At 42.1% G+C, this 16,746-nt stretch overlaps 1 protein-coding gene across 2 annotated transcripts; it reads left to right on the top strand.

Moving 5' to 3' along the window:
* The first annotated feature begins 994 nt into the window (after window positions 1-994).
* Window positions 995-2,214, top strand: ARL4A (ADP ribosylation factor like GTPase 4A). 2 transcript variants are annotated; one of them, XM_054060208.1, is made up of 2 exons: window positions 995-1,116; window positions 1,226-2,214. In XM_054060208.1, the coding sequence occupies exon 2, from the start codon at window positions 1,296-1,298 to the stop codon at window positions 1,896-1,898; it is 603 nt and encodes a 200-aa protein (XP_053916183.1). In that variant the 5' UTR covers window positions 995-1,116; window positions 1,226-1,295; the 3' UTR covers window positions 1,899-2,214. The 2 variants fall into 2 exon arrangements, with proteins under 2 accessions (XP_053916183.1, XP_053916184.1); XM_054060209.1 differs by having other exon boundaries at window positions 1,010-1,120.
* The last annotated feature ends 14,532 nt before the right edge of the window (window positions 2,215-16,746 follow it).

Here is a 16,746-nt window from a genome sequence, read left to right as displayed (position 1 = left end):
TTCATCGAACCTGGTCTTGAACACCTCCAGGGATGGGGCATCCACAGCTTCCCTGGATGACCTGTGCCAGTGCCTCACCACCCTCATTATGCAGCAATTCCTCCTTATGTCCAGTCTAAATCTGCCCCTCTCCAGTTTATACCCATTGCCCCTAGTCCTATCTTATTACTTGTCATATTCTTGTGCTGTGGAAAACCTCACCTGCAGGGAAGCTAGGTGACATGTACGTTCATCCAGCCCTAAGCACCACTGCTGCCTCTGCACGCCAGGTGCCTTAACAGGTCGATTTCATCTACTCGTTTATTCCCAGCTCCTCCAGGACTGTCTGTTTCACGGGGACAAGCAAAAGGCGAGAAGAGCGGTGTACGAACACACGGCCGGGCCTGGGCCCGTGGACCACTCGCTCCGCTGATGCACAAGACCCGCTCGCAGCCTTCCCTCCCCGCGTCAGCGTCTGCAGTTACTCCAGACCAGCGGCTGCGAGGCGACGGACGGAGGCTCCGACAGCATCCTCGACATGGGACGGCGGGTCACGTGGCCCGCGCGCTGCCGGTTCGAAGCCCGTTGCTAGGCGACGGGAGGGTGCGCAGCGCCCCCTCAGCAGCGCCGGGGACGCGCGGCGGGAACGCGCGGCCGGGGAAAAGGGCGTCGCCGCCGGCAGTAGCGCGGGCCGCTAGGGGGCGCCCTTAGAACGACGGCACCCGCGTCCAATGAACGGGCGCGCGGGGAGGGGGTGGGCCGCTGGAGCTGGCCCGGAGCCACCGCCCGCCGCAGCAATGGCGCCGCCCTCCCGCTGAGGCGCGGCCGTGTCGGCTTTCCCAGAGGCGACTACCCCGCCCGGCGCGGGGGGGGGGCTGGAGGGGACTCTGGGACAGCGGAGGCCCAGGCGTCTTTCCTCCCGCGCTACTCGTCGAGGCGGAGCGCGCGGCGGGGCCGATGGCGGGGGCGGGGCCGAAGGCGGGGCCGACGGCGGCGGAGCGCGGGGCGGGGCGGGGCGCGCGGGAGTAGGCGCGCGCCGGGCGGGGCCTGCGCGGCAGATGCGGCGGGAGCGGCGGCGCGCGGGCATGGGGCGGCGGGCTGCGGGCGCCTCCCGGCGCTGAGGGACTGAGCCCGGCGGTAGGTGAGGGGGACGCGGGGGGCGCGGGGACCCGCCTGCTGCGACCGCGAGTCGGTGGCGGAGAGCGGGGGCTCAGCCGCGGGCTCACGCCACTTGTGTCGTTGGCAGGATCGGAGCCTGGCGCGGCGGCCGGCCGGCCTCTGCTCGCGGCTGCCTGGTGTCACCTTCCCTTCTGGCAATGGGGAATGGACTCTCGGACCAGACGCCGATCCTCTCCAGCCTGCCTTCTTTCCAGAGTTTCCACATCGTTATCTTGGGACTGGACTCCGCTGGGAAGACGACCGTTCTCTACAGGCTGCAGTTCAATGAGTTCGTCAACACCGTCCCCACGAAAGGATTTAATACGGAGAAAATCAAAGTGACGCTGGGAAACTCGAAAGCGGTCACTTTCCACTTCTGGGATGTAGGAGGCCAGGAGAAGCTGAGGCCGCTGTGGAAGTCGTACACGAGGTGCACCGATGGCATTGTGTTTGTGGTGGACTCCGTCGATGTTGAGCGAATGGAGGAGGCCAAAACGGAACTTCATAAGATTACTAGGATATCTGAAAATCAAGGAGTGCCTGTCCTTATCATTGCTAACAAGCAGGACTTGAGAAACTCTCTCTCTCTTTCTGAAATAGAGAAAATGTTGGCCATGAGTGAGCTGAGTTCTTCGACTCCCTGGCATTTGCAACCTACCTGTGCAATCATTGGAGATGGACTCAAAGAGGGATTGGAGAAACTACATGATATGATAATTAAGCGAAGGAAAATGTTGAGGCAGCAGAAAAAGAAGAGATGAGTTCTATTTTGACCTTTCTGTTTTAGAGTAGTTACGTGGTCAAAATTTGACATAAGACAGCTTCCAAACCCAGGCCTGCTTGTTTGGATGCCATTAAGATTAGTTATGTTAAACAGTCAGTTGCACGACCTTGCTGTGTCGAAGGCTGTGCAGTTATGAAACTTTTTTTTTTTTAAAACTAGTTTCTTCTGAGTTTTACGGCTCTGCATTATTTCAGAAGCCCTAATAGATGATGTAATACTATCAGGAAATGGATGGGTGGGTATATGTGACACGGATGTTTAAATAGCCAAATAAAGTGAGGGTTTTCTGCTTAGTGTTGTATTCATATGTCTGAGGGTGCCCTCTGCAAGCAATTTGCATTGAAGGTGTTCTGTGTTTTTAAACTTCTCATGCTCGTAAGTGGAGTGTTTAGGTGAACTTATACAGCTTTAAAAACATGTATGAAGCTAGTAACCCATTATTTCAAGAGGCTGTTTTTTAACTTGTTTGGGGATTTCTATGAAAGTTTGGCTACACGTGTGGTTTTTTTTTTAATTTGGCACTTTTTGAAATTGAATCATGTTCAGTTCAGATACTTGAAATTTAAGTGCTGTGGATTCTTCAACTGATAAAAGAAAGACTTTTTTATAAGTGAAAAATGTAAACAACACGCTGGAGCATGAAACAGTGGTTCCCAACATATAGCATGGTTTTGGTATGTAAGGTTTTTATTTTTTAGAAGTAGCCATTCATCATTATACAGTGCTAATCAGGTTTAAACTGTTACTCAAGATTAGTAATTTATTTTTTGAATGAATATTATGTCCTCCTACTATCAAGTTAAAAGTAAATTAATAGCAGTAAAGGATATAAAGAATAAATTTGGCTGTAGTAGTTCTAACTGGTGCAGCAGTCTTTGCTCTACTGGTGACTCTTCTGGCGATAAAAGAAAATATAATGAAGTGAAGATGGAGTTAAAATTAGCAGAGCACATCTTGTATCTCCCCAAAATACTCCATTTTATTAAAGTGGTATTGCTATGTCATTTTCAACGTATGCTTTTTTTATTGTGACTCTTCAAGTATTTTGTGGTTAGGAATGTAATAATGCATTATACACTCGAACATTGGACACTACTGGGGGGGTGGGGGAAGAAGATTTTCAAGATGGGCCTGTGTTCTGCTTTAATTATGCTTTAAGCTGTTCTTGTTTACAGAGTGTGCAAACAGTGTTAACTGGGCAGGATAGTGCTTGATGGAAAAGGGAGGGTAGTTTTTCTTACTGGTACAGAGCTTCAAGTGACTCTTTAGATACTTGTCTAACAATTAAAAAGGGCTAAAATAGCCTGGATTTTTAAGACTAACTTTAGTGGTGCTGTAAAAATTTACCAGAATGTTAGATTCTCTTTAAACTTTTGAAAATACCAGATTTTAAAAAAAAAAGTGGGAAAAAAAAAAGCAAAATCTATTTCTTCCTCTTACTCAGCAAAGTAATACGTTTTTCTTACCTGCTGCCATGTATCAGGAGGATGACGGCTACAAACCTGAATGTCAATCAATGTAACTTAAATATGTTTTTTTAAAAGAAATCAGACCTTTTAACCAGCAGCTGTTCGTCCAGGAGGTAACCAGAAATGCACTTTAGTGTCTTCAATGACTGAAAGTGACAGCTGTTTTTTGTTTTTTTTTTTTTTAACGACATCTTGATCCTTTTTGAATAAACTGAAGTAGCTTCCAGTGGAGCTTTTGTATGTTGGTTATATATGTACCTGCACTGGTGACATTGTAAGTCACTTACTTGAGTAATGTCTATATTTATAGAAATGTGGATGACTTCTTAAACCTCAATAAACAATTCAAAACAAGCCTGCAGAGAGAAGGTGTCTGACTTCTTGTACTGCAGTGGTATGTTCTCATCAACCTCTGTGCACGCATAGATTTTAATAATAGTAGAACTATTTCTGTTGAAAACCAAAGTCTTATGACTGTAGTGAGGCTCATAAATGTCATGATGTTATAAAATGCAGATATCTTATTAAAAACTTTAAATCAATGGCATGTCTGTGTATTCACAGAAGAAATATTAACTGCAGTGACTCCTTTCTGAGGGGATGGATCTTGCATAATTTGAAAAATCTTTTATATAGCTGAACCTGTTTTGTGTTACGTGCGATGTTTAATGGGTGATAGTGGGCATTTATCACATGTATGCACAGGTGGTACTTAGTTTGTCATCTTCAGGCTTATTTATCTAAAGCTGTCTGAGGGATTCACTTAAGCCTTGGGTGAGTTTCCGCCTTGAATTTTACAGCAGTGAGTAGAATGTGACAAGAGGTCTGCAAGTTTCTAATGAGCTTCAGGACTCAAACCTAGATGAGACAAACTACGGTCAGCCTGCAAATTGAAATTGCTGAGTTTGAAAAAGAATATCCAAACTGGTCTCTCAAAAACTTGATATTTTCATTTCTGTTAATGTAACTGATGACACATTGGATTACTAGCAATCAGTCTTGAGAAAAGGCTGTATTGATGATGCTGAGCCCTAGGAATTTGGGGTGTAATTGGTATAATCTGGCTAACAATTCCCTTTCTGTCAGGTCCATAGTATTACTAGGCCGAAGAAGGTGAGATAACAGGCTGGCTCTTTGTACCAGTAACAAACTGCAATACCAAGTAATAATTGCTTAATTTTGAGTATTCATTAGGCTTCTCTTGGGAATAGTTGAAAAATCACTCTGCTTGAAAAAGTCAACCATATTTTGTTCTGCATATTAAACATGCTGGTGTTTATCTGGTGTCTCCCTAAACTCTTCTGTGTAAAAATTTCAGTGAATGATATGACTAATCTGTGCTCTAGCACCCTGGAGGAAGAAGTGAGGGAAGGTGGAGAGTAGTGTTTCTGAAATGTCATGGTTGTTACCATGTAATATTTAACTTGGAAGTAGAAACTTTGACTGGTGGGTGAGTTTTAGGTTCAAAATATATATGAATACATATAAAGGTGTGTATATATATATATATGTACCTTTATCTGTACCAGAACTATTTTGCTGCAATATTGTAGTAACTGTTCTGAGTGAAATATGCAAACGTAGCTGTACCTCCGAACTTCTGTTTTGTAATACTGTGACAAAGCCTTCGACTATAAACAAAATGGTCATTGCAGTAGAGTGTTTGCTATCTTAGCCGACTGAGTTTCTGCTGGTGTGGTTCTGTCAGCCTGGGATCACTCCCTTCTTTAAGGGGAACTGACAGTTCTCGCTTAACTACTGGTATATGTAAGAAAATCTTCAGAGGACCTGAATAAGCAGGTGTAATTTTGTTGCAATGGTGGAGTTGTTACTTTAAAACTGAAGTTATCTGTTTGCTAAAACGGACTACAAATGATGCTGTTCTTCAAGGTAGTAGGTAAGTTAAGTATCTTAAACTGCATCTACTTTAAGAAGGTATGAAATTGCATTTAAATTGGTGCAGCACTGTTAAAAAAGAACAAGCCACAACATCTTGTAACCCTTATCACTATTATCTTAGTTTACAAAAGTTGGTATGGCATAGCCTCAGCCGTTCATGCACATGCACTCATTTAAAGTTAACCTTTAGGATCTGCTTTGTTTTCTAGCTGTGTAGCTGTGTACTCACTTGACTGTTTCAGCTAGGAAAAAGTACTGTAGGATGCTGAGACTTCTGGCTCTTGACATCCCTTTTAAGTTGTGCTACACTGAATGTGCATTTAGGTTTGAATAAAATATAGGTTTTCAGCAAGATAGTGGGTGAAACTTTTCTCTCTTCAAATTGTAATGTTTATCCGATCCTGGTTGATCCTTCTTGTGTGGAAAGCAGTACCACCAGCCAGTCCATGGTTCCTAGCCTGAATTTGAGAGGTGCTTCTGTGTTCTACAGTGCTTACAACAGCATTTTGGTCCTGCAGGAGTTTTTAACCTGGGATGCAGTGGTTGCAGAGAAGTGAGGAACTGAAAGCAGTCTGATCAGGTGGGGGGCTTGCAAACCCTTCAAACCCTCCTGGATCCCAGCTTTTTGGGGTGGGCGGATATCTGCATCTTAAGATCATTTGTTTACAGGTAGCAGAGTGTTCATTAGTGTCTGGCTGAAACTTTTTGTTGAATGTCATTCTTGGCATGGGAGGATGATTTAGATACTGTTTGATACTACAAAGAAGGACTTGGTAAGGCAGAGTGTGGAAAATGTAGGCAACCTTCATGCATTGTATATAGGGCACCAACCTTAACATGCCATCTTGATTCAGCTGTGCAGATTGCAAGGCATGAAGGCTAGCGAGTAAGTAATCATAACACTATCTTCCTGTAACTTCTTTTGACAGAAAAAGTTAGGCATGAATCAATGCTCGGTTTTCACTTTACTGCTGGGTGACTCAACTTTTGAGAGGGTCACAGCTTACAGCCCCAGCTCTGACAGCCGGTAGCCTTGCGTCCCTCAGCCCAAATAACTCCTGTTGCTGCTGGAAGGGATGTGTAGGGAGCTGTGAATGAGCATTGGCTCCTGTTTGTTTAGTCTGGGGGATGAGGAGTTCTATTATTTTTTTCTTCTAATCCTGACTTACTAGAAGGCCTGCCCCTCTCGCGCTGTTCTGTAGGCTGTGATTATTTTTAGAAGCAGTACAAAACTGCAGAGCTGTGTGGATAAACTCTTGTGTGTGTTTTCAGGCTGAAGGGAAATACAGGGCCTGACTTTGTAGCAGGGTGAGTCCTGGGGTTGTCATACAGGCTCCTGCAGTCAGGCTACCTATCTGAGAACAAAGCAAAAGTGATATGTAGGGCTGATGCCCTTCTTTAAAACAATCAGTCTTCTTAAACCAGCTGCAAAGAAGGAAAAAAACACAAAGACGTAGCTGAAAAAATAAAAATATCCCAAGAAGCAAATTAAAGGCTTGAGTTTCCTCCCTGTCGGTGTCCTGTTCTGTTGTTGCTGGCTGGGAGTGATCTGAGGCACCTGTGGGGTGACTGCGGGAACGCTGCTCACCTGTGGTCCTGGCAAGCCGCACAGTTACCGAGTATTCACCTATTGATTGAGGCAAACCCAAAACCTAAGGAGAAAAAGCAGGCAGGGAAGCCAGACAGTGCTTACACTCTGAATACCTTCTTGCAAACAGTTCAGGAAGGTAAAAGATGATAATCCCTGAGCTGTGAAGATTATGGTTTCTTAGTTCCAGCTATATTTACACAGCTGTTCCACCAGAATTAAGAGCTAAAGATGACAACATAGTTAGAAAGGAGAAGGTCTAGAGGACTTGTTGGCTGTTAGATGTGTGGAGGAAGAGAGGATTTGAAACTGTTGGGTTTTCCTAGCTTTTTGAGACACGTGTAGCCCTAAGGGAAATAGATATGCTTTTAGGCCGCTTAATTGGTTTAAAATCTTTGTTTTCTGCTCTGTAGTTTTCCTATTGCTGAAATGAAACAATACCTCATTTAAGAAAGCCACCTAATCATTGCATTAATCTCCGAATTCACCGACAAAGAAGAAGGTTAGCAGGGATGTTGAGCCTTGTTAAAAACGTGCTGAGGGCTCCTGGCTGACTCACAAGCTGCTGCATTTCAAGGTCTTTCTAAAAATAGCAGAATGGTAGAATTCAGGTCAGGTGAGGTAAAGGTGTGAAGCCTGATGCCTGACACCACAGAGGTTCTACCAACCTTATAATTACTGATCTTCCGTTACTCTTTTATCTATTGTAAATAAGAATAATTTCATTTGGACCATAATATTTTCATCTCTTTCCCATTTCAATGTCATTTGCCCTGAAAGTTTTAGCAGATTTTGATACTGAAACATCACTGAGTTGAGCGTCATAAGAATGAGTTCGTGAATTAAGAGGATCAGGAAAGCTAAGCTTTGCTGCACTTACTTGTTTAGCTGAAAATGGCTGACTTAACATGGACAAAGATCACCTTAAAAAGGCAAATTTTCTAAAAATATCTTCTTGTTTCTAACATTAGCTGAACTCCACTGGTCTTATAAATTATCGGATACGGTTGTAGGCATGAGCTGCTGTTGGTTTTTTGACACCAGTTGCATCATGGTCTCTAAGATGACTTCAACCATTTGCAGATCATGAGTGCAAGGTCTCCACAGTTTTACATGGTAATGCTGTATCTATGTATCCATAATATATGCTTTTAGATGTTCATCTGAGGTGCTTTTGTGGCGCAATCTGGTCTCTCGAACAAAATTTTATTTCCTCATGATTAATATAACAATGTCTCTGCAAACTCAGTTTGTTATAACTGTTAGAGTAAAATGGCAATCTACAGATTATTCATAACATTCATTTAATTCCAGTGATAAGAGTTTCTATTTGAATTTCACATACGCAATTTTTCTTGATTATACTGTATTTCATATAGGGGCTGAATTGTGCCAACCTTAGAAATTCTAGCATCCCTGATTTTAATTAGCTTATAAAATTGACTTGTACATCTAAAGTCACTGTAATCCAGCTGTAATCAGTCATGTTATGCTGGAGACAAATGGGATTCATAGACTGAACCCACACTGATGCTTTTTGACAGATCTATTGCCACATCAATATGCATCCCTTACTTTGTGCTATGATAGCACTGGTACCAGCAAAATATTTCTGTATGGTTTGGCAGCTGTATTTCTGTCACTCTGTCATACAACTTGCATATATGCAATGCTTGCTTATGTCCTGCTATTGCTGTAATCATGCTAGAGGAGTATTTGAACAAAATCTGTAGAAAGGCTCAGCTGTACACTGCAACCCTAAAACAAAAACTTCAAACTACGTAATTTTGTTTTAAAGTACTGGAGTTAATCCTGAAAGCTGGAAGTTTAAGACTGAAGATTGGTACATCTAGCTCAATCACTGAGCTCTTGTCATTTTATCCCTAAAGGCCCTTCATCTATGTGTAAAGCAGGAATCTTATAGTTGCTCGCACATTCAAATTCATGCTTAGAAGTGCTGTGAGATATTAATATATTACAGAAATACAGTGCAATGGAAGGTAATAGACTGTACAATGGAAAGTAATAGGCTGTAACAGAAATTTGGATTTTTCAATTGACTTGTAACTTATTTGTGTTCAATTGTCAGGCATCAGGAAGCTGTACCATTTCAGAAGTAATGCATTTGAGAGTTTAAAAATACTAGTATAACCTACTGTATTACCTCTGACCCCACGAGTTTTGGATTCACAGAATACAAAAATATTGCCATAGTAGGAAATAATAATAATGTATTTCATATTCATCAGTGAATAAATATTCATAAACTGGATAATTTGTGCCTCATTTTTGTTTGCATTTGACCATAGCTATTAATCAAAAGGAGTCAAATTTATTTGGTTTTACGTTTGAATTAAATTGGGACAAATATACAGTCTTCCAAATCAGGCATACAAAAGTTTTCAAGTAAAGGTGATTTGCAAACATCTTGAGTTAAAATAACACATTATGTTAAAAGAAGCTTTTATTTGGAGTAGTTAGAAACAAAAATGGCTGGAAATTCCTTTGAAAAGATAGTTTTATTTTATATAGTATAGTGAGGAAAGTATCTTAGAGTGATTTCAGACCTCAGGATTCAGAGGGTCGCCTGTTCTCTCTGCCTTTCTTGGCTGCAATGAATCAGTCTGCACAGGATGTGGCTGCTAACAGATGATAATGCAAAGTGAAGGGCTGGGCCATGAAAAGCCCCAGGGTGGCTCAGCGTGGTGCTGAGTTCTCACGAAGAGCTGATTGCTTTCCAAAAATAAGAACAGGAACTAGGGTAGATAATCCATGTAAAATGCACTTTCCACACTTACACATTCACAACAATTTATTATTTTCAGCATTATGGATCTTTATGTGTTGATTACATACATAATCCATCCGGGTACATACACACCTGCCTTCAGATACTTCTGTTGTATTCTTGCAGACCCTGTTTGTGAAAATTTCTCTGGGATGCATTTTTGTTGGGTGTAACTTCAGAATTTATAAATAGATTCAGGTTTTCTCATCGTTTAAACGCAAATGTGACTGCAAACACGACAGCACTAGAAATATGATTCTTTAAAATAATTTCCTCTGTTTTAAATCTTCCATTTTATTAGGATAAGGTAATCTGGGCTGTTCACACTGCGTCTGAACAGTACTGTAGTGGTAGTATTACTGCTTATTAAAGTTCAGGTTGTGTCAGCACTTCTTTTGTAACTGTAAGTTCTTACTTCAGAAGCTTAATAACATAATAAGCCTTGAAATTTCACACTTGTCTGAAGCTTGGAACAGTATTAACTTTGCCTTTTACCACTTTAAATAAAAATATATATTAGAGGGGAATGTAAATAAAAAAATTAAGCTTATTGTGTTTTGCTGCCTTTTCTATCTCTAATTTAATTTTGTTTATTTAAATGAAACGGTATGAACTCACAGTTCCAAATGGATATCTTTGAAAATTTTGTCTTAAGGTAAAAGTTACAATCACTAGTGTTTGCAAACCAGATCTACATAAAAGATACCTACCTGTAATAAATCACTTCTGGCTTTTTCCTTATGGATTCACTTAAGCCTCTGCACAGGGTATGTGGTATCTGGCTACTTGAATTTGCAATATTTTAATCTTTCCTTTGCAATCATTTTAGCTGCATGTACATCACACAAACTTGAAGAGCTCACTCTCGGCAAGAAAAGTTCTCTTGTCAGTGTCACCAGAACTACTCCAATGCAGTTAGAATTGGGCATGTCTTTGCTTATTTTCTTTAATGTATAATTTCAAGTTCTCTCATTCACTAAGTGCATTTTCTTAGCAGTGATGTGTAAAAGTAAATCAAATGTGAGGTTTTCTACATTTTATGAAAAAGCCAGTGCTTGTAAAATTTCCAGGCTCTTTGATAAATCATTAAAACCCACCACATTGGAGAAGGCTCTTGTCTCGATAGAAGTGCTGTTTGCTCATCGCATCTAGATAACCCCGAGGTTATCCTGAGGGTTACTAAGGGCATAACTTGTCCAGGCACAGTATTTTCTTGCGTAGAAGAGCATATTTTTCTTAAAGGTAGAACTAACTACAGGGATCCTGTATTAGTGATGGCATTAGTCTGACCTAAATCGCTTCTGGCTTTTTCCTTATGGATTCACTTAAGCTGTTGCCCAAGAGGTGTAGAATCTGGCTGTTTGAATCTGCAGTATTTTATCCTCCTTTTATATTCATTTAGCTGTGTGTACATGCCTGCACAAAGCAGGTCTTGCCCTTTCTTACCAGGGAATGTTGATCTGCTCAGAAGACTACACATGCTCTTTACTCTTACTTTGCCCAGCTAATTTTATAGAGCACAAACCCTGTGTAGTCAGTCCTTCCTTTCAAATAGCTACTCTCACTTTCAGTGGGATGGCCATAATTATCTATGTTGTGTTGGAAAATCCTTACTTCCTTTAAGTGCCTTGGGTCAAGTTTAGAGTACTCTTCCATTCAACCCGATTTCTTTTTGTTGTTTACGTCCCTAGGGACAGTTTACCATGTCTATAATGCCTTCCCAGGGGCAGTGCTGTGGATTTTCAGTATAATATAGGCACAACAGCCAGGATTCATTTAACCTAATAACAACCTTCTAAAAATTAGGCATTCTTGTCTGATTTAGGCATCTCTAGATCTTTTTAGAGTTCACAGAAAAAATGTGTTTTTCTGGGGCATGATTCACCTTAGTTCAGGAGTAATATCTAAAGCAGGTCAGATAAATCGCCCTGTAGTGTGGCTTGTTCCTCTTTCTGCTCTACAGAAAGCATAAGCCGATTAGCTCAAATATAGACACCTGCCTTTTACACCAACTGTCTATGTTTATATGCTAAGCGATAGCCTCAAACAGTGCCAGCTACTCTGCTGGAAAATGCAGGTGTCTGCCATTTGAAATCTGTGTCAATCTACAGCAGCTGAGAGGCTCTTGCAGTGCTTTTCCATAGCAAAGCCACCCCACTGCTTCTGGTTCTGGTCAATGACCATAGTATTTGTGGAAGGAACCCATAAAGACTAGCATATTAAGTCATATATATTAAGAAAAAGTGCAGTGAAAGCTTTCATTTAGAGTGAACACTACATTTCATAATCCAGCTATTCTCGCTAGAGAAATCAGTAAACCAAATTACTTCCTTTTACAGCGCTTTATGTCTCAGTCAAACTACTTCTATATGCAAAGGCAGATTTTTCATTGAATTCAGTGGGAGTGAGATAAGGCTGTCTGTAGAATTGTGCAACAAAACTGCTAGCTAGGAAAGGTTCTCGATAGTAAACTTTTATGTTTCCTTTTAGGAAATGTAAGTAAATCCTCACCTACTTGTTGATACTGGAATTGGGTCTAGCAACACCTGTGGCTGCTTCTGCATGTGTTCAGAGTCGCAATCACTCTCCTGTGACTATAGAAAGGCTACCAGCAATCATCTGAAATTGCATATTGTGCACTTCTGTAGTCTTAGGGAAAAGCGTTAGACTTTGTTTTGCTGAGGTATTTTTTGCTCTTAAAAAGAAAGCTGGTGTGCAGGCTTACTGACAGATCTGCCCCCCCCAAATCATGTATTATCATGTGAAAGCACAGTAAGGGTGTACCTCCTGAAGGCTTGTTATCTCTGATGTGAGACCAGGTGCTATGACTTCCTATCAGTTATCTCTGGTGAGAAAATAACTGTACATAAACTCCAAAGCAGATATTATCTGCTTCCATAAACATCCTGTTCACTCTGTGTATTGTGTGGATTAAACCAGGATGGTGAGAACGTCTAAGCTGGAACTGAGACTGCTGCTGAAAAGCTGTGTTGTGTCTGTTAGCTTGCTTTCCATCTTCCACTGCAGATGTGCATAGAAAGCATTTACTTATTTCTTTTCAGGCCTGTGGCAGTGAATTAATAATGCATAACATAGTGCAGCCACTTATTAGTGTTGAATTTTCTGGGATTTGGAGAGTTTTCAGTCATGAATAAGAGGCAAGTGGTGTGAGGGCATGTTCCTGCAGAAGACTAGAGGACCAGAGGCTAGATTTGTATGCTCTGGATAGAGAGGTTAGAAGTTTCTCTGTTCCTGGAATGGTAATCTGGCAAGCATTTATCTCCCTTTTAAAATGTGTATTAATGTTGTTTGTTGGGCCATTGAGGTTTTGCTTTTTTTCAGCCTGCTGTGATTATTACTAGAAATTGAAATGTAGAGTGGTGTGAACAAAGACTTAAAAGAAGCCCCCCGAAAATGCAGTCTGCAAGAGAACATGGTGTTTGGAAGCTATTATAAAAAAAAAAAGAAAAGCTGCTGAACATGGTTGTAAACACTAGTTGCTAGGTGGCAAGTCAAACTTAGAGGAACTTTTCTCATGTTTGTTTATTTGGCCCTAATAACTGCATTAGAAAATTAACTTCAGTAAATACACTGATACTTCTTCTATAAAGTTGTTCAGTTCAGTGACCTTCAGCAGTAAATCCCTTAAAATGCCTTCTGGAACAGGGCAGCAAATATGGAAAAGCTCCTTTCAGTTGGCGTGCTGAGTTGATGTAGGTACTAGGTTACTTTTATCACAAAGCCAAAGTTTGTGTGCTAATAGCTGAGAACCCTCCTTTCAACACGTTCTAGCAGCTCTAGGCTCACTTGGACTCTGGGAGTCTGCCTTGCGCTGCTCAGCAGTAGAAATCCCCAAAACAGTGCCTTTTCTATGCACTAAAAAGCTCTTACGGTGCCAATAGCAGTTCTGTGCAAATGGAGATCCAATTTATGTATTTCTCCCCTGTACACCTTGAACTTCTGTCCCGGCTGTGATGGTGTTGGACTTTTAACATGTTTACACCTGCATGGCGTATTGTTATTCTGAAAAGCTTGCTTTAGTTCTGATGCAGATCAAGTAATCCTGTATACAAGTAGACTGCTGATTTTTCTCCCTCTTTCTTGCCTTTGAAAGAGGTCAAAGACAACACTGAGGGTATTGCAATAACCTTGCGGCTCTTCCATAAGGAATGTAAAAACAGGATAAGATCTCTTGAGAAATATTTTGATAGGGAGAGTAATGAATAGTTTGCTGTGTTTGAAGAGCCCTTTGCTGTATTTCTTTGGTCAGTTGTCAGTGGCATCTAGAGCTAGAAACTGTCAGCACTGGTGCCTCTGGGGCTGTGGAGCAATGCTATCCACATTGCCTTCCTCAGCATGGCCAGCCAGAGGCTTTGTCTGATCTCTGTGGACTCTGAAATGTGTGGCACTGCTCATAAAATCTCTCCTGGGGAAAGCAGTTAAAGTGACTCTGACGTAGGCTATTGCATAATGATAAGAGTTGAGCGGAGTAATGCTTCTGTCTCCTTGACAGAGTGATGGTAAGGTGGATATCATCATGGCCCAGTGGTAGGTGCTGATGCTTACCTTTCTGTGCCCCATGGTGATCTGTTTCAGTTTGTAGTGGTTTGGCGAAATAATTTGTCTTTTGCTAAAGCTGGCATGGAAAAAAAGGTGATTGTCTCTTATGTCTTCTATTTGGATACTTTCCCTGGTGACTCTAGGACTGCTGGGTGTTTTGAGAGGCTTTTGGTTACACACGGGCATGCTGTCCTCCAGGGAAAAGGAGTGCAAAGCCTGGGGATCTTGTGCCTTTGGGTGACTGGACTGGAGGTGCAGCTCTGTCCCAGGGTATAACCCAGTAACACCAGTGTTGCCAGGCTCATCTGCCTTCCCTCCTGTCAGCAAGGACTCGGGTCTCCTGGCAGCGCCACACTGACATACCCAGTCCGCAACCCTGCGTGCAGTCACGTACAGCTGCAGCCTGAGGAAGCAGCCCAGCAGCTCCAAGCTCTCGGCTCCTGCAGAGCAGTCACACCACCCGAGGGGCCCGGGAGGGCCCAGGCTCTGTACTCAGCCCTCAGCAGTCTCATCTCAGCCTGATGAGCACGAGGGGCTGCAACGAGGTGGGGGCAGGGTGGATACACTGTGAAAGGCTTCTGCTCAGCCCTGGTAGGCAGGGCTGGAGACCACCTCTGGGCAGGTCTTACTCTGGGGCTGTTTGAAACGTAGAATAAATTGTTCTGGCTATCTGGCTATGGGAAATGTTCAGATGGAGACCCAAGGTAGGGTCTAGCCTTTTTGCCTTTTTTTCCTTTTTTTTTTTTTTTTTTTTTTTAGCTCCTTTCCCTTCTTCCCCTTTTTTCCCCCCCCCCCTCCCTTCCTGATGATTAACAGGGAGTAAAACACTTCCTTTGCAGAAAATGCAGAGATGGACCAAGCCTGAGCCTTCCCCTGAACAGTGGGTGCCATTATGCAGCCACGAGCTGCAATACTTTCACGATGCAGCCCCATGCGGCGCTGGCGCCTCCTCTTCTGTGAGCCCTGGACGCTGTAGCTCGCGTGACATTGCCTCAGGACTCTCTGGAAGCGAGGGGAGGGAGGTAGGGCCGCTGTTCCCCGCTGCCTTTCCAAGGAGTATAAAGGGGCCTGATCCAGGCAATACGCAACTGACATATTGTCCTAGTGCTTTGAACAAAACACAGCGCTATTTCGGTGGCTTCGAGTTCCTCTTAGAATTTTCTCTGTGGCTTCCAGCTATTAGCAGCTTCTAAGTATCTTCACTGTGATGAAGTAAAAGGGATAAAATCCAATGAAGTGCTGCTTCTCCTAGGGGAGTGTTGTTTATATAAAGGCTTTCCTGTAGGCAAAGCTTGCAGTATTAGCATTTCCTTATCAGTTTTTTGAAATGATCCCCAAGTAACTTGGGTTTTTTTTATTCAACCTTTTGAATTTTGGTCTATTTGTCAGGCTCTCTTCAAATACTAAGGCTGATTTTTTTTTTTTTTGAAAGTGGAATCTCGGAATTTCCGATGTTCCTAGGGTGAGGCAGAAGACTTTTAAAAAATAAATTTAAACTGCTAGATTCTTTGGCTTTATCTTTATGGTATGAAGTATTCAGTAAAAATGATGCCTTGCATTCTGTAGTTGTTCTGGCACAGTTGCTTGTGCAGCTGTATTATGGCCCTTACAGTGAGCTGTTCTGGCTTCAGTAAAATTTCTGAGTTAACTTCCAGCTTATCAGTTCAAACTGCAGCTGGCTGGACTTGCATGTCAGCATAATTGGAGGGAGCTGTGCAGAGATTCAAAAGATTGGGCTTGAATGGTGATGATACCTTAAACTAGAATTGCTGCTGCTGAGAAATTCTGGTTTATGAATTAGAGCCTTGATGTTTACTAAGTAATAACAATGTACACAAAACATAATTCAATAAAATAATATCTTTTTGGTAGCTTTTCAAAACAAACAAAAAACTTTACAGAAGAGGATTCCCAAGATAGGTGTCATTGGTCTCCCTGGATGCCATCATCAAAATAAAGAGCTGAAATTGCTTTAAGCAGAAGTGAGAGGTGAATCTCAGTTCTTAACAGTGTCTGTCTTAATCTACAAAGTGTTCTCATGATTGCTGTTCTGATATTTTCTAACACACGTTCACTTCTGATATATCACTATACAATGTACTGACGGCATTTTTTTTCAATCTCAAAGCAACGATTCCAAGTTTCTGAAAATATTGTGAATATGTAATTGCTATCGTTATTTATGGTGATTAATTCTCTGATTTATTGATGAAAATAGAAGCTTGTTTCTGCAGAACAGGTAAACTTTACAGGCAATAGTGTTGTAAGCCTCAAACCAACTATTTGATTCCTGGGGTACCAGGAAGTGTGTGAAGTCAGTTACAAGATGTGATGACTGTCAAGGAGTTGGAAAATGTGAGGATTTCTGTGGTTGTTTTGGATTTGATTTGTTTTGTCATATGTTGTGTTTGGTTCTCCCCTTCCCCAGCTTGCAAGGACAGAAAGACGCGAACTTCATCCTGCTCTGAAGGCTGGCAAAGAAAGCACGGAGACATCCATATTGCATATAGTACCTCAGCCT

This window comes from Cuculus canorus, chromosome 2 (assembly GCF_017976375.1).
Source record: "Cuculus canorus isolate bCucCan1 chromosome 2, bCucCan1.pri, whole genome shotgun sequence".
NCBI lineage: Eukaryota > Metazoa > Chordata > Aves > Cuculiformes > Cuculidae > Cuculus > Cuculus canorus.
Note: the sequence above shows the minus strand (reverse complement) of the source record. Positions and strands in the feature narration are given on the sequence as shown.